This window comes from Agelaius tricolor, unplaced genomic scaffold (genome assembly GCF_023055355.1).
Source record: "Agelaius tricolor isolate 1412-34295 unplaced genomic scaffold, bAgeTri1.0.p SCAF_1, whole genome shotgun sequence".
Lineage (NCBI taxonomy): Eukaryota > Metazoa > Chordata > Aves > Passeriformes > Icteridae > Agelaius > Agelaius tricolor.
In genome coordinates, this window is record NW_027269261.1 from 56,997,616 (window position 1) to 57,021,918 (window position 24,303).

The 24,303-nt window shown below is 40.2% G+C and overlaps 1 protein-coding gene across 1 annotated transcript in view; it reads right to left on the reverse strand.

Moving 5' to 3' along the window:
* MTHFD1L (methylenetetrahydrofolate dehydrogenase (NADP+ dependent) 1 like) overlaps positions 1-24,303 on the reverse strand; it is a 146,527-nt gene that overhangs the window by 55,904 nt on the left and 66,320 nt on the right. Inside the window, exons 21-24 of the mRNA XM_071435637.1 lie at positions 10,490-10,629; positions 8,771-8,812; positions 7,623-7,723; positions 7,050-7,227 (exon numbers count right to left, since the gene is read on the reverse strand). Of these exons, the coding sequence (XP_071291738.1) occupies positions 7,050-7,227; positions 7,623-7,723; positions 8,771-8,812; positions 10,490-10,629 (461 nt within the window). The remainder of the gene's footprint in view (positions 1-7,049; positions 7,228-7,622; positions 7,724-8,770; positions 8,813-10,489; positions 10,630-24,303) is intronic.

Here is a 24,303-nt window from a genome sequence, read left to right on the forward strand (position 1 = left end):
AAATTCTTAATATAATTTGAAATGCAAGGCAGTGGCACTTTTTTTTTTAAACTTACACATTCACTGAAAGCAATAAAGAAGAATCGCTGGCTGGCTAAGTGAAACAGTATGCAGACATCACTCATTCCTCTTCTTGGGAAGGCTGCCAAATGAAAACATGATGGGAGTATGGCTGAAGGTGCTGTGTGGGGTGACAGAGTGCAGTGCTAAAACAATAGCTGACTCTGCACATTCAAACTCCTACTTCTAGCTTTTCCCTTGGATAAAATAAAAACACATTTATTAAAGTATCCGTATATTCTGGTTCCAGAAGATCTGTGGCTGACAAAAGGATTTCCAAGTCTTTAGCACTCCTCTTCCTTTGCTGGCACAGGACAAGAGTTGGTTTTTTTAATTAGTGGAAAAGCATTTTCAGTCAAGCTAAACAGTTTGTGAATCAACACCTAAGCCTGTGGCCTTGGAGATTTATTTTCCATTTCCCCAACTTTGAAATTCCAGCTGTGTGTAAGAAAATTGTTCTAAGCAAAGAATAGGGAAATAATGAAAACAAACATGAAAGTACAGGGCTGTCAAGAGCCTACATCCACAAATAAAGACATGGAGTGGCAGAAAGACAGCTTCCAACCCTAGAATACCTAATTCAGTGAAACAAGTGTCCAGACTCCAGAGAAATCTCTTTGATGGGAGTGGGAGGAGTGGGTGGTACAGACCTATGGAATTCCTCTTTAATGTGGCTTCATTGCTAGATGTCTTACTGGCAGTAGAAGGGAGGGGGGAAATAGTTTCAAGCTCAGTATAGGGTGCAGGGCAGCACAGCCTGCATTTCAGGATGAGAAATGATTGCCATCAATTATTAGGAAAAGTTTCAGTAAGGATAATTTCATTTATTCCCACCCCAGCAGTACTTAAGGACTTTCCATTAGGTCCATACATGACTGAGCTCTGTGCTGTATAGAGAACAACACAGAAGCTATTTGCTTCCTGGACAAATGAGCAGAGGTCTGCTGGGCTGCTCTGACAGCAGATGCACAATGGATGGCTTTCCTGGCTTAGCAGCTCCGTGGTATTAGTAGAGGAAGCAGAAAATACTCCTGTTTACACACAATAAGAAACCCTCTGCAGGTTGGTAGCCTCAAACCACAGGCCCCAATGAGCCCTTCTTGACTGTGCCTTCCTCTTTGAGCTGCTCCTCCTCTTGCAGTACATGCACCAAGGAGCCTTGTCCTCCACTGATGGGGCTCTTCCTCCTCCATCACCCACAGCTCATTCTTGCTTTGGGAGACCATGGATGGAAGAGAAAATAATGCACAGAGAACAGCTGCTGGCAGTTTTCTCTGTTTCCATGCTACCCTTAGACCCCACTGAGTGATCCATTGTCTGTGACAGCTGAAGCAAAGACTGGAGGGAATGAGATAAGTGACAGCCCACACCATACTGCCACAGCAGAACAGAGGCAGGGGCAGACAAAACTCTGGACTCAGATGCTCCAGATTTGCCCAAACTATTATTATGCTCCCAGCAGGGGAAGCAAAACACCAGGGCTGAGGCTGCTAACTGCTTGAATGCCTCTCTGAGAAGTGCTGCTACTCAACCTTGCTCCCAGTGGATGGTCCCAAGCTGAGAAAGCTCTCCTTTGTCCTGCAGGCTGGCCAGGCAATGCACTGCACCCTGCCAAAATATTTGTGCAATCAACTTTCACTGTATAACCTGGAAATATTTTCATTTGTCACAATATTACCTAAAGGCATAGCACTGTCAAAAAAAGTTGTCATCTGACAAATTTGGAAGTTGGAACAACCCCTTCCCTCCCATTTGTGACTTTTAGAGTCTCCAATTTAGTTTTCCAGTGCAGCGCCAGCATAAATCTGGTGATTTGAGGCTCTTCAATAATATTTGTCAGGTTACCATGTCATTCTTTTAAGAGGACAGTGCTAACTCACTGACCAGCCAGATGTGCTGATCCTGCCTCATGCCAAATGTCTATCCTTCTCCTTTCTTCCATCTCCCCAGTGCCCACTCCACTCCAGCTGCTTGCAGGACGGGGCAATGGATCTCTTTAAAACCCAACGCCTGCCTTCCTCAGAGCTATTCTTCCCATGCCAGGCTGCTCTAAGGCAAGGGAGAGCTCACCACAGCAGAAGAGAGGAGACCAGGAGAGTGAAGGCAGGTCACTCAGCAGGCATGCATTAGTGAGGAACACAGCTTCCCCCTTCTCCTGATCAAGAACAGGCACTGGAGCCAGGGAAATTTGGGAATGGGATGCGTTTCATCCTCTCCTTTCCTCCCCCTACTTATCTAAACTTACTTTTAATGGTTCAGTCAACTTTATTTTGAGTAATAGCTTTCTGCTGCAACTTAAAGACCCATACTTCAAGAAAACTGAACCCAGAAGGGAAGTCAACAGCGATAAGAGGATTGATATTTTGATATTTTCCATATGTAGCAAGAACATATATTAAAATAAACCTCCACAGATGATTTCACAAAGAGTTCAGGAGGCCTTTTAAACAAACCCATCCTTCAAACACTGAAGAGAAACACTCTGCAAGAAACCAACTCAACAGTAACTTAATAGAGATTATTGTGCAGAGGGGGCAAAAATCCATACTAAAACCACACCATGACATAGAATTTACTTCAATTACTGCCAATAATATTTTAAGCTATGTTATAAACTCTGAAGTCTATGATATGAAAACTCATTGTAGCTCCTGAACCAATCCCCCTGACCTGTGCAATTCCTAATACTGTAAGTATTTCAGGCTACTCTGTTTCTGTCCTCTTCTTACACTTTTACAGTGGAGATGGCGCAGGATTTACTTGTCATAGGTCATGTCTTGTATTTGATCCACGAAATGACTGCCACACATATGCACTCCCAAAACCATATATGAGGTATTCTGTTCTCATTGGAAGCCCCCAAAAATATTTGTTCATCTCATACCAAACGTCCAACAAATCCTTGCTATAATCAAAACTAAAAAAATGTCAAACTACAAGCAGCTGCCACTAGGATAGAAAAAAAAATTGCCTGCTTAGAGAAACAAATAAAGAGAACCTAAAAAGCCATCTAAAAGTGGGAGTATAGAAGAGTATGTCATGGAATGACACTCAATGAAGTTTAAAGAGACCAAATCAGATGCTTCAAGGAATAAAATGAGCACAGTCTTCTAAATTAGACTGGCTTACTATGATACTGAACAGGAGCAGAGCCTGAGTCCTGAACTCACACAACTGTGTTGTGTCCAGTGTCCAAAATTGCTCATTTGGCACATGCTCAGGTTTCACTGGACAAGATGGTAAAAATGTATAAAGATACTTCAGAAAAAACATCTGATCCTCAACTTTTAACCAGCATTTGACAGATCTAGAAAATACTTTCTTCTAGTGTTCTTTTCACACTATACACATTTGTAAACACCCTTCAAGGAAGCTTTTGTTTTCAAAGATATAGTTGGATATTTCATAAGGCACTACAGAGATTAAAGCATTTGGAAAAAAAATGAAATAAAGAGAGCCCACTTGACATGGGCTATCCTCTAAGTACATGTCTGACTGCACACTAATAAGATAGTTTACTGCAAAGTTTGTTTGAACTAGAAAGAAAGGATATAAACCAGTTTTACATATAAGGGTTTGAAGCTTTTTTATTTTAAATACCCTGGGTGTTGTTTTCTTACAAAAGATCAAAATATTGAATGAATCTGTTACAGCTACAGTGGTCTGTGCTGTTGGAAATTTTTCTAATTATAGCCAGTTCTGGAAGCAAATTCTGATGAAGTTTTCCAACAGGAAAACAAGGTGCATAGACATCACAGGATTAAATGGAGATGTGGAGTAAAGGGAACTGTAGAGCAATCTCATGAAGACAGACAGGTATATGAATGAAGTGGTAGTGGTTTTAAGCAGAGTATTTCCCCTCTTTGACCTTCCAAAAGGGAAAGAAAACAGAAAAAACCCAACCACAGTAAATCCTGTGAAACTTGAGGCAACCAGGACTTAATATTATTCAAGTAACTGGACAAGTCTGACAATCAGATAAGGGATGGAACTATGTCCTTTCACTTACACCCCCTTTAGGCACAATGAGGGGGGAAATAATCTGTCTGAATCCCATTTTACTGCTTCCTATCATCCTTTAATTTCTTAATTTTACCCCTTTGAACAGCAGAAAGCACACCTCAAAATTGCTACAACAACCCAAAAAAAAAAAAAAAAAAATCAGGGCAGGCTTATTTGGGAGAGGTGGCTTTCCTTCACTTCTCTGTGAGCCTAGTAACCAATTGACCTACATACTGTAAAAGTGGCAGCATTGCTGTTTCACTCTCCTACTTCCAGCTGCTTCAATTCCCATCCTTTGCACACTAAGGATGAAACGGAAGCCTGAACTTTATACTTCACTGTTTTTGTTGGCCTGAATGTACTTTTTTACAGTATTTAAAAATCTTTATATGTTTTTATAAAATCCCTTCAACGTATTTTTGAGGCTTAGAGTACTTGTGTGAAGTTACAGGATACTGAGTTGATGTAAAGATGTGATTCATTCCCTTTGTGCTCATGCTGCTTATGCAACACAGCACAAAAAGATGTGTCTGGGAAAGACATTAAAGTGGAAATCAATCTGATTCTCTTTATAGGCAGAATCCACCCCTACCAATCCTTTTTACTCACTTGAACCACCAGATTGTAAGCTACACAGTGGATAGTAACACCAGAGCTTTGGTATGAGCCTTGTCAAAGGTTAATGCACGATCCCTCTAACACAATTGTCCAGTGAGGAAAACTGTAACAAGTATTTCTCAAAGAATTTTTTTCCCTATTTTATTACACAAGCCCCATAAGATGACAGCTTCAGTTTTCAGAGCATCTCAGTAGAGACAAACTTAGAAAGGCTTATACATTGTCCATTTGTCAGCTGTAAAATTGCTGCATGGGCAAAATGCCTTGAATACATGCTGCAGCACCAATATTCCCAACTCATTTCCATCTATTCTGTCAGGGCAGGGGTTAGTACTGATATGGGTTGGCTGGATTACTGACATTTTGTGAAACAGCAGGGAAGGTGGAAAGAAAAAATAAAATGGGTGCAACAGATACAGGGTGCATATCAAAGAGAAGAGAGAACTAAAGATGACCATAGGGCATATCTACCTCAGGCTGAACTTTTTTCTGGAGAGAAGAATCAAAACAGGAACTTCCAGCCATTTAAAAGAATGAAGCTAAGGTTCTGTTGTAAAAAAATAGCACTTGAACATTTTCTAAAGAAACTTAAGTAGCATGGGCACAGGATCTGAAACTTGACAAGGGCTTCCTTGGAGCCAGAGAAGTCTGTTTGGCAGTTCAGATTTAAACCCACCCACATTTGGTTAGCCAGGAAGGCCCTGAGAAATCACTTGTGTAACCTCCTTGGCAATATGTCCCTCCAAATGTTCTGCCAGCACAGTGGTACCCCAGCACCTCCAGTGCTGCCAGGGATCCAAGCTCCCCTTGACAGCTCACATCCAGCTCACAATGCTGGGATGTTACCTTGCAAACAACTGCAATAACAGTCTCCAAGGCATGGAAAAAGAGTCTCTAACTCTGGCAGACAGAGCATTGAAACTTGGACCACACTATCCTTTGTTAGGTTATCTAAGGGCTAAGCAAATTAGCCCTAAAGCCCCAGCAAGGATCAGAGGAACAATGATAGGTGGAGGAACCTTCTGTAATGTAATCACTGGAAAAACCTAATCGGAGAAAATTAGAGCACCCTGAGCCTGCTTCCTATGACAATCCAAGGGGAGGATGAGACCATTGTCCTTGGTGTGAAATGCACCAAGATGGGTCAACAGGGAAACTCTTTGATCAAAAACCCTTGCAAATGAAAGGAAGTGATTGTGTACAGCAGCATAGGACTGTATGGGATGTATGAAAAAGCAGATTTTGGGACTGTGTGAACCTTATGATGGGATTTTCAAAGAGGATAGTGGGAATTGTCTAAAGATTGTTTAGTGGAAGGAGCAAAGATGGGAAAAGGGAGCAACCAAGGTGGATTGAAAAGATGTAAGCGAGGAAGGAACATGAGAGAATAGAGGAAGAAGGGGTCAGTTGTGTGTAAAGTGTCTGGCCAGTAGTCTGACTAACTGAGCTATGTGCTTGAGGACCTCTCCATTCTTATTAAATCTGGTTTCTGACTGCCTTTTGTGTGGGTGTGCTCTCTGCTCTGCACATGAGGACAGAAAGTGTGAGGAAAGGGCTGTGCCCAGCAGCTGTAGTGAGCTGCAGTCCTCAGGGGCTTGTGGACTCTGGTGCCATCAGCTGGAGCAGGACAGAAGCCCTGGGGACTGCTCCTGCATAGACTGAGGGCCTGGGGGCAGCAGCAGCAGCAGTGACCTGTGTACTGTGTGTACCATATTGTACTGGCAGACTCCAATCTGATCATTGGAGAGAAGGAACAGGACTGGGTCACCTTGTGTTCACCTGAGAGCTGGCTGTGCAGGGAAGGGCAGGTAAGGACAGCGCCTCCTCTCTGTATTGACCTGGCTGGGCTGGGCAGATGTGTGGGATGTGCTACCTGCCACATCCTTCTCAGACAGACAGTGAATGCTTCAGGAAGCCACAACCTGGTGCAGTACCTGTGACTGTGGGACAGCAACTCCATCTCCTGTTATCTGACCAACAGGACAAATACTGTCACTGTGACATCTTTGGAGAAGTCTCCCAAATTAATCAGTGAGTGTTCCATCTGCATATGTACCTTTATGTTAAACACACCTTTATGTTAAACCTTTATATTTAACATACATATCTTTATGTTAAAATATGATACATGAAAGTATCAGATCAGTGTCATTCAATGCACTAAGTAACAATCATTACCAGGGAGTATCCTGCTCCCTGATTAGACAAGCCACAGATTGCTTGCTCTCTCCAGCTTTAAACCAAGGCAAGTTCCTTTCCAAGTATTTTGGATAACTTTGTTTCAATGTTCTCAATGTTCTTCTTGTTTAAATCCAACTCTGATGCAGAATGCATTCATTAAAAAAAAAAAGAAAGAAAAGAAATCTTACCTCCAAGCTGTAGAGATACTTGAAACTGGTTTTTTGATTGGCTGCCTTTTCCACAGCTTGAGCTAATTTTACTGCTCCTTTACCACCAGCCGACCAGTGATTGCAGGGTACAGCATCAAATGCTCCAGACTCCTTTGCAATCTTACACACCAGATCAACCTCAGCTGGAGAGTCAGTTCTGCCAACCAAACAGTCCTGTCTCATTATTTTGTTTAATTTGTTCTCTGTTACAACCTTACAAACTTACCCTTATTTTACCATTAGCAGTGGTAAAGTAGATGTATATATAGAAATTGTGCCATATACATAATGTTTTTATGTCCAGCATATGTATTTACATGCTTCAAGAAAATTTTGTAATTGTTATAGCTAATTAACATGGAAGATTATCAGCTCTGTACTTCTTTTTGTTGGTTTTAGAACATTACAAACAAGCTAAAAACTTAAATATCTTTATATTCATGATGAAAAAATGAAATTCTTTAATAGCTTCTTTGTTCATGCCAAATAGAATAATTTAAAAACCAAGAAAAGTGAGGAATTTGAACAAGAGTAATGAAAGAACAGACTTACTTGAAGACGTTCAGAGCAACCACAACAGGAACTCCAAAGAGCTGAGTAATTTGAATCTGTTTCTGTAGATTACAGCAGCCATCAGCTACCAGCTGGAGGTTCTGTGCAATTGAATAAAAATTAATGGAAATGGTAAGATACATGAAGTCTTCTCCAGCCAAAGATATTTCCATAAATTTAAGTAAACATAAACAATGCTGATCATGACAGTTGCAGGCAAGTGAAATTCTTCCAGACAAAAGTGTTCTGGCACTTATTAATTCTCATTCCAATTAATAAGCATCAGATATATTTAAGTAACTAAGCAGTGTCCAAAGTTTGTACATGAACCCATTGCTCTCTTCTGAGACACAGGAAGATGGTGCAGCTGATGAGTTGTTGCTTGTCATGATTGTGAAAGGGATGTTGGTCTGCTGTTTGCAAAGTTCATAAACAGACTGCAGTAGTGGGGTGGGGTTTGACATACAGATGTGTCAGGTGCAGAGTTCATATATGCACATACATAGACTACCCCAAGCACATTACTGGATTTCCTTGTTTACTCTTTTACCTCACACTTTGTAGGCCTTGTCTTAATTGTAACAAAACACATATCCTTAGCTTCACACAAGCAGAAGATCAGAATTTGTCTGGAGTGAAGTGACAAAGAAAACAAACCAGCAGAATTCACTCTTTGTTTGAAGAGTCACATCCCACCCCATATGTGAAGCATAAACATATTAAACTTTCTTTTAATGAACAGGTTATGCTATCATTAATTTCAGGGAGTGTCCTTGACCCCTACACCATGCTGCTCTTGTGCTTCTATAAATGCCTGTACATTGATCAGTCTGAAAACTTAGTGGCCCTGGAAAAACTATTGAAAAAAGGTTATTTTTCAGTTATTTTAGTTTGTTATTACAATCCATCACAGAGTCACACACACCATACATCTAAGAGGGGTAACACAAAGGGGCTGAGGGAGGATGAGGTGGTTTTAGTTGTTGGCATGCCCATGTTCGCTGAACATCAGCTTTAGAGCATGCTGTTGTCAAACTTGAGGCTGCACACTCAGCCAGAGCTAGGAGAAGTTCTGATTCTCTGCACACCATATTATTTTGTTCCTCTAAACAAAACCCTCTTTAAAGTTTTATAACAGTTCCTCTTACCTCTTCTGTGTATTCTTTCTTCAAGGGGGCACCAGCAGTTACCTGGGATCAAGTAATAATAAACAAGCAAAGTCATCACAGGTTGATACTTGTCATAACCCTAAAGGGTCTGAAGTGCAATTTTGCTGGCTTTCTGTACTGCCAGTTAACCCATATCAGTGCACACAGCATCACAGCCTGACTGCAGCTTGTGTTTTATTCCCAGTTGCACCAGCACACAAACAATAGCAACACCTCCTATTGTATTTGGGTAGCAGGACACAGGTAGTGCCTCAGCAATTAGCTGCAAAAGCCTACTAGGAGAGGCAGCTGGATCTCATTCCACATGTTGTTACAGCACACCAGCAGTGCAAAGACAATAGGCAGCAATTTGCAACAGCTGAAGAAATAACAGCAACACAGAAGAACATCATCTTTGATGTTCTTTAATTACTGCCCATGGCAAGGAACTGTATGCAAGTAATTGGTTGGAAAGCACAAAGGTAGACATGCAAAGTGCATCACAGGGGTACTGGGATACTGTGCTGAGTCTCCAAGGAGCACATAACGTCAGTCCCAGGCACCAGACTTACTTTTGTCTCTAGCATTAGTCCTTTTTATAGTTAACCTCCCAGTAAAATTATCTGGCACTCTACATGCCTCACTGATGAATGCATCACATTTGTAAACAAATGAAACCTTTAAACTTCTAAGGACACAAGTGAGACAGAAATAGAGACAGTTATTAAGACATATTTAAGTCCTATTTTTGCTAGATTGAGTGATAACACATGTGAAAATATACCTCCTTTGATAGGGATGGAGAAATATAATTCAAAATAAAGAAGACATCCATGAGAAGTGTACTAAAATGATAGAAAATTGTATCATTACATCAGCCTGAAAGACTGAAAAAGGGTAGCTCAGCTTTAACTCTTAGAGAAGATTAACTGTAAGGGAAACCATGCCTTCTAAAATTTTGTGGCTGTGGAAACAGCTCTGGTATTTTCCCCCAGTGTGACTGTTTCCCTGGCAGCATCACTCTCCAGCATGCTGCTGGGCAGATGAAAGTGCTCCTAGGAGTTAAGTGTCTCTCTGCTTGGCTAGCACAGTCTGATCTGACTGCACATTCGGGGAGCATTTCTACAATCAGTAATCTGTAAAATCTCTTTGTGGCTTAAGACAACAAAAAATTTCTTGGTACACCCAGAAAACACTTGCAAAATTTCATCAGTTACCTCAGCATCCCCGAGGGTATTAATCTGAGCAAAATAAAAGGACATAAGGAGTACCCATTACTGGAGTGAAAGAAATGTCAAAACCTTGACAAACAATGTTCTCTGTTTCCACTCACAAACTACAACTCGAACTTGTCTCATTCCTCCTTGGCTGTCAAATTTCCCAGCCTGTGACGACTTCAGTGCACTTACAAATGCTGTTTCAAAAGGCAGGGAAAAGAATATCTATCTCTTACAGCTTTTTTTAAAATGCAACAACCTTCTCTTCCTCTGCAAGATATAGTACTTCTTCAGAGCTCTTTTGTCCCTCATCTTTCATTTGTGGCTTAATTTTAGAGACAGCATTAACTTTAGTGATAACATCTATACTATGAGGTATCTCAGAAGGGTTATCTAAATACTGCCCCATAGACTACCCCAAGTATTTCTTAAATCAAGGTCTTTTACTTATTTCAAATATTAGCAACAATTTGATTTTTCCAAGAAAGGTGCAAAGACTTACATTTGGCCCACCTCCATGCATCTTCAAAGCCCTCACTGTAGCAACAAGCACAACCACACTGGGAACCAAGCCAGATGCTCTGCATTTGATGTTGAAGAATTTCTCCATCCCAATGTCAGCACCAAAGCCAGCTTCAGTTACTGTTAAACATTAAAAAAACAAAACAAAACCACACATTAAACATGCTTTTGGTTAAACACTGGAGGATATTTCTACTTCAGCATACAGTGCACTTAAAAATACACACCAGTACTCAGTTTTGAATGAACTTTTAAATAGAGGTCTATTTACATTACTGAGTCTGATTAAAAACCAATTCTCAACTCAGAAATAAGTTCTCTTATTCTTATATGGACAATATGCCATCAAAGGCAGTTCCATGGGTGGGGGGGGGAAACCAAGCAATCTAAATTAGTTTGAATCAAAGTACTTAAAAAATACATGGTCCTCTAAAATCACTGTTTTGGTGCAATTATGTGTAAAATGATTGCAAATTCTCAGATATAAGACTTTCCTATATTATTCCTTCTCCTTTGATTTCACTAAAGATGTGCTTTCATCACCATTAATGGACCTAAATTCTCCTAGGTTTGCAGAACTTCTGGTGATCTCTTGCTTTTGTGGAGAGGATGTTTAGTTATAAACACAAACCAGCAGTTACTGCCACATCTCAGTGTTGAATATGCTGTTAAATAACTAATTTAATAATGGGATTTTGCACCAAAGAAGTCAGACATGAATGTAACATGACTCAAGAGAAAAATCTGTGCAGAATTAGGATACACCTGGCAAAGCATGTTTAGAGGACGTACAAATAAAGAGAAGTAATCTGTATTAAAGGATACCAGTCTCTTCAGAGTGAATTTGTTCTGATTTGTCATACAGAAGTTATTTTGATTGCTTCTTTTAAAATCTAAGTAATTTCTTTATATTAGACAAAGACAAGCACAGAGCAAATAAAAAAAAAAAAAGGGATCAGATCTCCTGTTGGCTGAAAATTTACTGATGCAACGATTTCCCACCAGAACACAATTAAGAGCTGGGCTCAGTGCACACCTCTCAAAGATGTGAAGGGACTTTCAGGTAGACAAGTCAGGGCAGGAAAACAACTTGCTCCAGAGGCTTCTGGACCTGACTCCATGCAGGGCTGGTAATATGTTCTCATAGCCCAAATCAACTTGCAAGAACTCGTAAATTCCCTTCTCTTTCCCTCTTGCCAGAAGTTTTGTTTCTCATACTCAGGAGGGGAAGGGACCACAAATGGTGAACATTTCAAAATTGGCAACCTTCAGCAGGGTCAAGGAGGAGGACATACAGATCTGCTCTGTTGCTGTGGCAGAAAGCATCTCACTGTTGGCAGCTGATGTACTTTAGGATGTCCCAGCATTTGTCCTAACCCCACTGGTCCTGTTCCACCTCTTCTTCATTTTGCACAGGCTGAAACAATTGCCTGGATCTGCTCTAGGGAGGAAATGGCTGCTGGGGCTGGGAGAGGAAGCAAGTAGTAGCAAACAAGGGGGAGGGCCTGCTGGGGGGAGCAGGGATCTCTTGAAACAGTAACATGGCAAATGTCATGATTAACGTTCTCCTCCATCACTGTAATAACTATATCATCTTTTTCTAAATAGCCCTGAGAAAAACAGACACACCAAACAAACAAAAAAAAAAAGATGTTTACACAAATGCAGTAATTCATAGGAGCAAAGCTAATGCCAGGATAAGTCACATTAAAAGCAGAGCCAGGGATCACATTTCTGCTTTCCAGTAACCCTCATTCTTCTTCTCCAGTCTCTTATGTGGCATAGGGTGATTAATGGGAACCCTGAATTAGGAATATATAACCACGATCAATCTTTAATATAAACAACAGATAAACTACCAAGTGCTTGAGAGGGTGGGAAAATAATTTGTCTCTTACAGAGATTGCCAGCACATATACATAGCAGTCTCCTAACATTTCCAAACAAAGTTTCCAGGGAGTTAATCCATTTCATGCCAAGCCTTTTCAAGGGTCAGCTTCCCTCTGAGAAAGGGGGGATTGCAAGTCTGCCTTTCAGTGGGAGAAAAGCAGAGATGTCAGCCTTCCACAGCAACTGCTCGCACAGCAAGCCACCCTTCGGGCAGTCCAGGCAGCCAGGGCTGTGCATATTCCATATTCTTTGCAATCTTCCCTTTGATACGGAGGATAAAATTCACTTTTGCCTAAAGAACCCAAATACTGTGTCAGAGTTCACCAGAGTGGGTGCTACAACACGGAGACTGGGATTTTTTCATTGGAAGTGGAGGAAAGGGAGACAGACGTCAGTGCTTTCTCCAGCGTGCGGAAGGAAACAGGATGTAGTAGAAAAGCTGCCTGGATGAAAGTTGCAACTTCATTTTATTTCCTCCAAGGAATATTAAGAAGATAGAATAACATGCCAAGCTATTATATTTTAAAATCTTTGTGCTGAAACACTTAATAGAATTACTTTCAGATTGTTTCCTGCTTTCAAATGAAAGCGTCAATGAAAAACACAGACTACGAATGGGAAGTTTCAAACTACTCTACACTTCATGATCATGAGATAAACCAGCTAATCACTTTAAATGTAGCAACAGAAATTGAAAGTAGTACGTGGTGAGCTAATCACTTTACATGTAACAACAGAAAATTAAAGTACAACGCAGGTCCATTTATTTTGACAATAATTTCTCATACATAGTTTGTCAATAGAAAAGAATTACAGGTGAACTCACATAAATTTTGGGCAACAAACATCTACTTTAGTAGCTGTGGCCTGCTGTACTTCAGCTGAAGAAAAGTTTGTGACTCAAGCACCTCTACCTGCCTCTATATTTTTGCCCAGTTTCAGCTCCCCCCCCCACCCCCAGATGCCTCTTTATTCCATGCCCTGCCAAGCAACCATTTCCCAGCTCCATGAAGCACAGCTACCAGGGCTGCTGCCCTGAAAGCAGGTAGGGGGTTTGTAATAGGTACCAGCATGGTGTTAATTGCTTGCTTTGATTTCCAGGCCACAAACACAGTTCCAATGCAGTTTTAATGAAAGTAAAGAGGTAAATGATTTGCCTTCAGCAAGCTCACAGAAAACACACACAATAATTTGTGCTTCCAGGCTGAGAACACAACTCCGTGGCAAACATATACTAGATCAGTGTTATTATAGTCCCAGGCCTTGTTTTGCCTTTTGAATCCCCTCTTTGCACGGACAAGACTCAGTGATGAGCTGGACAAGTGCTAAAATATTACCTTCTGAGTACAATCTTCAGTCAGTACAGTTCTCTGGACTCTCACTGTGTGGTCATATAAAGTGCAAAACCTAAAGTGCAAACCTGTTGTTTGATTTTGTACTTCAGTTTTAGAGCCTAAGCATCATAAAGAATATTGGAATGAGGATTAAAAATTAAAATTTCATGTATCAGCAGTGCTGTTAGGAACATAGGAACTGAGTTTGTGGCCTGGAAATCAAAGCAAATCAAAGTATCAGCACTACCATTGCATTACTGTTAAGAGTGGGCTATAGGTCAAACCTAGCAATTAATTTACATATATATCAGAAATAAACTGCATCAAAATGGTCAAATAAGGTCAAATAATTTGTTCTCATAAAATATCCACATGAGTGTGACCAAAAGCAGCTCATTCTAACACATCTGGGTAACTGTGGGATCTTAGGTCAAAAACCAGTAGGCAAAACAGAACACACAATTGCTACAGGTCTTTCTAGAGATAATTTATGTGACATCTACTTCACCCACTCCTGCTATCAAAATCATCAATAAACCATAGTTTTCTCTCAGAGCAAGAACCCAAAATATCAAAATAAGGTAAGGGGAAAATGGGGAAGAAGAAGCCCATAGGGGTGAAATTGGGCAATAGAGAGAAGTCTGTTGGGTGGTGCAAAGTCAAAACAAACTCTTTTCACTGGAGTCTTTAATTCTACTTCAGGGTTCAGGCAAATGAACAAATCACTCTCATGGTTTTGTTTCTTGTTTATAATTATCATAACCTCCTTTATGTAATTACTGTCTTATCAAGGACATCTGGGAATCACCTACATGTGACATTAGCTTAAATAGACAGTGTCGTGTGTTAAGCAGCTAATCAGATTTCACCATCATTCTTAATACAAAATCTAATTTTTCTCCATCTAAAAATACATCTATCTTGCTAAAGCTGCACAAAGTGGTTCCACATTACTCTTACATTGATATAGTGCTTAAAAACCTTACAGAAAGTGATGTTTAGAATATTTTTCAAAAAGCTATTTCACCCACAATTGAACTTGATACGAATTGAGGGTAATTTCTAATGAAAGTATCTTTTCCCTAGTCAGCCCTTTGTATCAACAAATCAATGTCAAAATAAAGCATTTGTGCTATAAAGGGCCAAGTCAGATGCACACACATGAGGCGAAGCTTGAGGACGAGTTGTGAGCCTGGATTCCTGAACAATGTAAAAGGAAATGGAAACTCTGAGCTGCAAGTTGCCATTTACTCCCTGCATGTAAACATATCTGTTCTAGTGCAGCTGTCTGCTGGTAACCTCAGGAAAGGAAGAGCTCAAAGTCACAGAAGCACATGAACTGTGAACCTGGAGCAGGAGATATGCTAGCTATAAAGTACTGGTATGTTCTTTTTAAAGTGAAAAATACCAAGGTGCGCTATCGCCAAAATAAACCAGGATGATCAGTGATTTCTCTAACAGGATATCATATTTTTGTTAGTATAGCTAGGGATGAATAACCAGATGTTTGCCCATTCTGACTCTAGCAATTATTTGCTGTGAACTTCCATTATTATGACTGATTTTGGAATGCAACAAATACTTTCTTCTCCCCCTCCCCACCCCCCTCAACAGAGGGAGTTTTCCTGTTCATTTTTCTTTCCATGCATTCTCAGATGTCATGGAACACAGGAACTCACTGCTACCACTACTGAACACAAAGTCCAGCAGAAAACTACACATGAATATGTTAAGCCTGAACATTTTTCCATGCCATGAAGAAAATATTTTGCACCGGTTGTTAAAATTTTATGTTGTTGTTGTAAAGTCTAGAAGAAAAGGTAATATGAAAAATATTTGCCCCTAAGTTTAACAGACCATAAGCTAATTGGATGTAATCTGTACTTTCCATCTTTTGCTAAAGAAAGATGCCAGGGCAGTATTTGCCCTGCTGACATCAGGGCACTGGAGGTTTCTGATTATTGACACCCAATCCATGCTTTTGACTGAACTAGCAGATATGGCAATTCATTCTGCCTTCCTTCAAGGGAGACTTATTATCTCCTTTGGCTGAGCCTCAGGCCTCGGCTAACAGTCACTGCCTGCTGGCAGCAAGGGCTGCATAGGAAACTTGGCTCCCAGGAACACACTTAATTTAAGTGCTGGTTCCCTTGGGACTCCATAACAAGCTATTTCAATCTTTTCCTCAGAAACATTTATTTTCCATAAGAAAGTAATTTTACCATTGAAATGAAGGGCAGCTTTAAATGAGAAACTAAAGGTTACCTCATAACCTCTCACAGTTACTTACTTTTAATATCAATTACTGTTAACTTTCCAAGAGCATCCCATACATTAAACAAAAGAATATTCACAATGATTCATACAGATCATTCCCAGACTAAAGACAAAAAAAGAAGTACAGAAAATTCATTTATTTACTCCAAGCCAGACAGGTGAAGAAAACTTTTAAATCTCAATCCTCTGACAATTAAGGACACAATTCCTTTTTGTGGGTGTGAAAGGCCTGTTTATGTATGTATGCTGCAGATGTTGGACTCTAAATTCAGGGTGGGAATCAAACTGAAAACTCCAGGAGCTGGCAGGAGTAGCACTGTGTGACAGAAAGCATGCTCTGAACATCTCCACAGCTCTGCTTGCTTCCCTGTCTTGAAAATATGCAGAAGTGCCACTGCAGTGATTCCTGCCTCCAAACCACCAATTTAGGGCATGGTTTTACACCGTGGCTGAACCAAATGAGCACCCTGACTTGCTGAAAGGGTAATTCTTGTCTATTCTTAAGTCTTCTACCTTTCCCTCCTGCTCTGTCCCCGGTGCCCAGATTTTTTTGGCATCCATTTAATTGGAAGGTAAACTGTTGCAATTTGCTAAACAGAAAGCAAAAACATACAAAAACACGCAGACAAAAAAAGTTGCCAGTTTTTCCACTGGGCTATATTTGAATTAGTTGAAGTAAGACCAGACAAATATCTGAACATGTTCAAACAAGCAATAGAAGCAAGGGAAGGAAGGAAGATACATTTCAGCAGCGGAAAACTTAATTCTTCCCTAGCCACCTTGTCAAACCATATTCTGATATTTCAAATGTAAATTTTGACATTTTCTTGCAACTCACTATAGTAATGAGCTCATTATTTAAATTTATTACTAGAGATTAAAAACAGAAGATGTCTTACAAGTCACAAATTATTCATTCTAATAGAAACTAAGTGAGCTGAATGTGGCTTCATGGCTACACGTTTCTTTGAATGGCTCCGCTAAGCCTGCTGGGTTTTACAGTCACTTTCTCTTAATTTCCGTGTCCTATACTCATGTAAAGATCTCTTAGGCTAAGTGTCATGAACTGCAATGCATAGCTGAATACACTAACCAAATATACACAGTTCTCCCCCCCCCCTCCTTTTGTAACTTCCTTCTGTTACAACATTAACCAGAAAAATTCAAACAAAAGAACTGTGAATTTTAGGTTGCATCCTTTCATCATTCATAGCACGTTTTCTTTGCGGTAATGGAGTAACATTTGCTCATAAGACAGATGACCACGTTTGGAGCACAATTAATGGCACAGGAATAAGGCAATTACATTACATACTTTAAAGATCACCATGGTCTTTGGCAAAAGAATTATTAGTCTTCTGGTAATTACAAAATTAAAACCTCACCACCTCTCTATTTAGAGTTGTGTGGAAGGAATAATTAACAGCAGCACTGATGGCTCTTCATTTAAGACCATTCTTTTACAATTCTGCAAGGAGTACATTAACTTATGGTATACATAGTGTTTCCCTAAGGGCTTAAAATAATTTCATCACACTTAAACCATGTTACTCAATGCATATCTCACTACCAGACTTTCATTTACTTCCACTTTTAAAAGAGCCAGTTGGCTGAAGCACCTTTCATCAGAGTGAAACTGATTTCTCTTGAGCTCTCAGGTTTTGGGTCCTTCTACACTCCCCTTAAAAAAGCTACTGAAAATGAACTTCCAACATGCTTTGAGAATTCGTGTTACAAGCATCTGGAAAACACTAACTTCAAGGGGCAGGCAGAGAGCCTGAAAATTTCCTCCCTGGAAAAGTTCTAAGCATTTCATCAAACGGTCATGAAGCAAAATATGCTTTAGCACCAATACTGTACTGTTTTGTGAGAAAGAAAAGAAGGGATGCAAAGAACCCTCTTCTTGAGACGAACCACCATTTCAGCACATGCTCTGGAAGAAGACATTCTGAAGGGCAGCAGAAACACAAACGGGCAATGAGTGATGATACAGGTCGTGATGAGGAACACAGAATTTTTGCAGCCAGACAAGCTACCATCAGAACCTATCACAACTCCGAGACAAAATCCGTTTAGGCAGCATCTCCCCCCACATGCTGGGCTGCGGGTGCCCAGGAAATCCCTCTGCCGACCGCCCGCGCCGCTCCTGGCCCCCGTCACAGAACAAAAGCATCTCTGCGCGGACAGCACAGGAGCGGCGGGGCCGAGGCTGCGGCCAATGCCGCACAACAAAGGGCCGCTGAGTCACGATGATCAATGCTGCTGTCACTGGCGCAGCCACCCGAGGCACGGAGCATCCATCACCGCCCTGTGAGCCCACCCCGCAGCGCACGCAGCCCCCGGCCCCGGGCAGGACCCCCGGCTCTGCACACACTCGGAGAAGCATTCTCCAGTCTGCCCTTCTACAATCCGGGAGCACTTGCTTACTGCGATAATGATTTTGCCCATGACTTAGGCACTGTCTTTTCTGTGTACCCGTGTAGTGCATCCCTCTCCCGGAAGGACGAACAGGTTCTGGTTTTATTTCATCCCACTTAAGTCTTTGCTAGGAGACAGAATGCCTTCCTCGCATGATTGGCCTGGGAGAGGACACCAACAACACTCTTGACAGCACAACTACATCTTTTAGAAATTCATGGGAAAGGGCATCTCCTGTTATGTATCCCCAGGAAGAAGAGTACTATTCCCCTGCATGAGCAGTTTGTCTTGATGTAAAAATGGCCTAGTGAAACATCTGATGCAGAGACTGTAAATTACTCTACAAGACCACCCCAAGAGCTTTGCTGGAGAGTTCTTTGAAAGTGGAAATTATTCTACAAAGAGTGCAATATGTGCGTATTAAGCACATACAAACTTTAAGATATCAATAAACAGAAAGACGTTCCATGGAGACAGAGAACACCAGGTACCGTTTGTTGTATTTGAGGAGACAGGAAATGCCTAGTGGTGAGAACATCCAGCATAAGCCACAGGAGAGCAGAGGAAGGTAAAAGAAGAAAAAGAAGCAGGCAGGTAAAGCCCATGGTGCTGCACAGACTTCATGCAATAGCCACATACATGAAGAAATGCAACAGAAGCAACTTCAGAAATCATGGAAGCTTTTCATGGAAGCTCTCCAGTACTTTTTGCAGGTAGGCGTTAGTTTGGTTGTAATCACCTGCATTTTTAATATATAATATTCAAAACTGGTATTTGAACCTCTACTCAAAGTGTAAGATTGATGATCTGTGTCAAACTTATTAATATATATTTGCTGTTTTCCCTATAATTTTTGGATAAGGAAAAAAACCTCAACTGGGTCAAACTGCAGTGGAAAATAATTGTGTCTGTTAAATAATATGATGTCATGTGTAATTTATCTTACAGAAAGAATTACAAGCTGAGGAGAGAGACAGTACTAAGGTCACACACCAACAAATCCCATCTTCCTACATGGAATTCCCAATTAAAAAAAATGTAGTCAAAATCAAAATCAAACCAAACCATAATTCTGCTGGTTTACATGACAAATCCTTGCAACTGCTCATGGCTAAATCAATTCTTTAATGCCTATGGTGAATTTATCCACTTAACCACAATCCATGTAATCAGGGTAACAGAATTGCCATTGCAAACTACCTATTACCATTTCTGAAATATTTCTACATTATTAGTTGTGCCTCCTTACTACAGATTACAAATTATTTTTTTTTTTCAATTCCTCTTCATAATTGCCCATCATCTTGTCATCTTAGCTACTCTATCTTCCTTTAGCCCTCCCCCACATTTTTGTGCTTTCTTGCTCCTAGTGCAGTGAAGAACCCCAAAACGTACACTGAATTCCTAATGGGCTTCTGGGCAGGCTGAACCTGCAAGCCTTGATTTATGAAGCTGTTACTCAGTCCCTTGGGAGCTCTGTTTGAGATGCTGTAGATGGAGGCAGCACAAAGATACCATGTCCTCATGCATGCAAAATATCTGTTTGTCCCTGAAGCTTCACTCCCACTCAGGGCTTGCAGCCAGTGCCTGCTGAAAATATTTTAAAAGCATGTGCCTTATTCCTGCAGGTAGCAAAGTTGAAGAGCTTGAGACTGTCAGCTTCAATAAAGCTGTCAGCATAGAAAGCCAACAATAAAGGGACCAAAAAATAGGCCCACCATGTAAAAGACAGGTAGGCCACCCAAAATTTAAAAAAGGCTGTAACCTACATTTTCTCTTACTGTAGTAATCTAACCTGTTTCCTCAACCAAATCAAATTAATTAAACAGCAGCTTTATAAAACTGCAAAAATTAAATTACAAGGTCAGAGCATTAAACTGACCCTGAGATACCATTTTGGATATTAATCTTTTCTTTTAATGTATTATTTTATAGAACCAGACAGCAGCATTCGAACACTTTCAAATATTGTCAGCAGCCGACCTTCAAAAGCACCTTGCCTCTTTGCCAAAACACCACTCTTCCCATTAACAAATCATACTGGCCATACATAACCTAGCATTATTTGCAATCTCATTAACATGTTTAAAAATGGTTTAGAAACAAATTTACATCCCTAGACATGAATTCTTGAACTTTTCTTTAAAGTTAATCCAATTAGATGATAAAATCAGATATGTAAACAAACATACTTTCTGTTCTGAAAGAGAAATAACTATTTTTCAGTAATTATTTTCTGTTAAAATACCCAGCATACAATAAAACATATAGTTTGTTGCCTGAAAACTAGAAAATCCCAACAAAACAACAATTTAAAGTTAGTATATTTTCAGAGAAATCACAGTATTTTTCTTTTACATTGTATTACCATAGGTACTTCATTTCTGAGGAAAAAACAAAACATCTGTAAATAAAAATATTTGGAGCCCTTAGCATCTGCACTTTTCTTCCAGGAACATCTAAAGACATAATCTTAAAAAAATGTGGTTTGGGGAAAAGGTTAATTGGGCTCATAGAGAGGGCAGCATGGGATGAAAAGAAAACATATCAGAGTTCTGATCCTGAATAAGAAAATGTAGCTATAAATAATGGTTTTTGAAACCCCTGTTAACAGAGCTCTCAGTGTGCCTGAGCTTATTGAATACTAGAGGAAAAGAGAAAATCAACTCTGTAAAATGCAAATTTGTACTAGAGGCTATGAAAACTTTGCCTACTATAATTCTTGTAATTAGAAATGGAAATACATATATTTATGTCCTTTTCACATTCCATGTTTGTATTGACTTCTCTGGAGCCTTGATGAATTAAGTCACCCGTACCAAAAGTAAATATACGAAATAAATAAACAAACATTGCAAACATTTCAATATCTGTACATTATTAACAACTTTAATTATAAAAGCTTTCAGAAAACAAAACACTTCTGCCTGCAGATTCAGAATGAGTCAGAAAATGAAAAGCAAACACTGGTTTCTCCAACATGATGTAGATGTCTGAAGAAAACTAATTCTTACACAAGTTGTGCATAAAAAGAACATTAGGTTTCAGGATCAAAAGGTCAGTAAACCAAACAAACAAAAGTCTAATAAAGAGCTAGCATTTTCAACTGATATTAAAAATAAACCATCCACTAAAATTAAAATTCAGCCTTTGAAATGGGACTTGAACTCTTTATGCATACTCTGCCCTGCTGACCCTTGCTAAAGGGTGTAAGTCAATATGAAATACTCACAAATGGAGAGAGGATGATGGATTTTCTGCCAAATAACCCTAAGCAAAAGTAACGCTGTTAGCTGGGGAGCCTGCTTTTATTTCCTTTGCCAAGTGATGAATTAAAAGAACTTCCTAGCATACATGATGTTTTACTGCTTGCAATTTTTTTAAACCCTGGTTCTTTTCTTCTTATAAATAAAAACAATACAACCAGTTGGCAACAAGAGAACAAAAGGAACTGCTTCTTATGTGTTGGGAGTTTTAAAACTAGGTAAGATTGCTAACTTGGGGAGGGAAGGAAAATGAACAGAAGTTGCAATGTCAACAGTTTCTACTCACTAGAATGGTATTTTATTTATCAGGAACTGGGCAGTGCCTCTACTTTCTGAATGAATGACAGATCCTTCCTATCTATTTTTACCTCTGGGTAACTATCCTGAGACTGAAAATAATGGATAGCCCTTAACAGTTGTACACTCCATTTAGTTTATGAATATCACTGCCAGAGGAAAGAGTTGTGTTAATCTCTAACATGTTGCAGAAGAGGTCAGCATACAGGACATTAAAATACCATGTCAGCTTGTAAGAAAATTCCTGATGCATGTTTAAGTACTGGCAGCTGCTATGGCTCTACAAAAGCCCTGTTACCTTAAAGTTCGTGTTACAGCAATGCTTGTCATCTCCCCTTTTGCCATGGCAAGACAGTTTTTGCCCCCAAGAAAGTTCATAAACTGAAAGAACACATCGAGAAGAATGGGATTACATGTGCAGCCACAGAGGCTGAAATTACTTGCTTAAGGCCAGAAAGCCAGTGAAGGATGGAGGTGGGAATAAGATGTATGGCTCCTGTCAGGCACTGCAGTGCCACAGCCTCGTGACAGACCAGGAGGTCTCCAGCAGAGACCGTGTGCTGCTGGTGGCAGGCGATGGACTCAGCAGCTTTGTCTCCTTGTCTTTCACTGGGCCAGAAAGGGGAGACAGGACAGGTTTCCTCATGGCATCAGCTCCTTAGGAGCCCAGCCAGAAGGAACACTCACATGGCCCTTCCTGCCTCCCCACCATCATTGCAGCACATTGCCCAGGTGTGCAATCCCATCCCCATCTCACCGCATCTCCGTTCTGCTCTGAAAACCCATGTGAAGGGAAGAAAACATGGAATTCTCAAATAAGCTACACATGTCTGGTTCTCTGCTTGTCTGCAACCCAGCCAGCTCAGTGGTGGTGTGACACTTCATCCAGCATACAGCCAACACACATGTGCCCCTGCACAGCTCCTAGTCTGTGAGAAAACCATTTAATTCCTTTTCCAGTGAGGCACAGAGCAGCATCCATCCACCCAGAAACAATAAAAGCTCCATTGAAAATAACTGTGAGAAGGCCACGCTATCTCTTAATTATTTTCTGTCATGTAGCCATTAAAATTTCTTTCCTCATACTGAAATAACCCATTAATTCAAAATTCTCTAAATGTACAAATTAAAATGCCTGGTCTCTCACATGACATCTGGCATGAGAACAGTGGTAACTCCTGGTCACTAGGAGGAAAAGCAGTCAAATAAACAGCTTTGCTATCCTGCAGGGTTAACTTCTTGAGTAGAAGATAATGTCATTATTAATTACATAAGCTCTAAAAGAGAGGAAAAGACAGAGTGAGCTGCTATGCTAGGGAACAAGTGTCAGAACCTGCAAAGGAAATGCAAAGAAATTACGAGGGTCTTCAGCCCCACAAATTAAAACAGTGAAGCTAATGATGTGAGGATACTGTAATATATTAAAAATGGAATTAAAAAACCAAAATACACAAGAGCTGAATGCACTTCTCTTAATAAAGTGTGAATCAGAATTTTCAAAATCCTGGAAGAAGAAGAAAATACAAACCACAACGCTTGTATCAACATCTGAAATAAGTTCCTTTTCTTTTGGTGCCTTGTGCCTAAAAAGTATCAAAACCTATATTCAAGTAATGGGGGAAAGTCTGAGTGACTACAGACTTGATGGTTTTCTAACAGATTTTTAAGAAGAGAATAACTTAAAAAAAAAATGAAATAAGTAAGAAATATAACCTTTGTCTACCAAAGGGAGGCCATGCCAGATTAAAAGCTTTGTCCTGTGATGAAAATACAACAAAATCTCATCAATGATGAGGAACAAAAGAACCTGCTACAGCAGTACCTAGGAGTCTGTTAACCAGGCTAGAGGAACATTACTACATGATTAAGGGGAGAATAGGCAGCCACCACACAAGAACTGTGGGACAGGAGAGAGGACCAGCCCCAGGGCTCCCATTTAATATTTGTTAAACCACGTCCACAGAAAGACTGAGGAACACTGATGGAGTTTATTGGCAACAGCAAAGCTTGAAAAGGTATCACAGGGGAAAAGGTTTCTGTGGATTTACAAAGAAGAGAAACAGAATAAAAACTACTTGCAGTAAAGAGTTACTGCCATTGGAGAAAAGTGACAAAAATCTGACCTATGATTTGGGAACTTCATACTTGCAAACATCAGGGAGGGGTTGGGGAACCTAGCAGTATTAAGTCAATCACGGTCATGTATGGAAAATGCGTGCTTGAATAGTTAGAGTCAGTATTACTAAAAATTATCACTTGAGAAAGAGGGGACTAAGCTGTAACACAGTATTACAAAAAACAGATCAAATGAG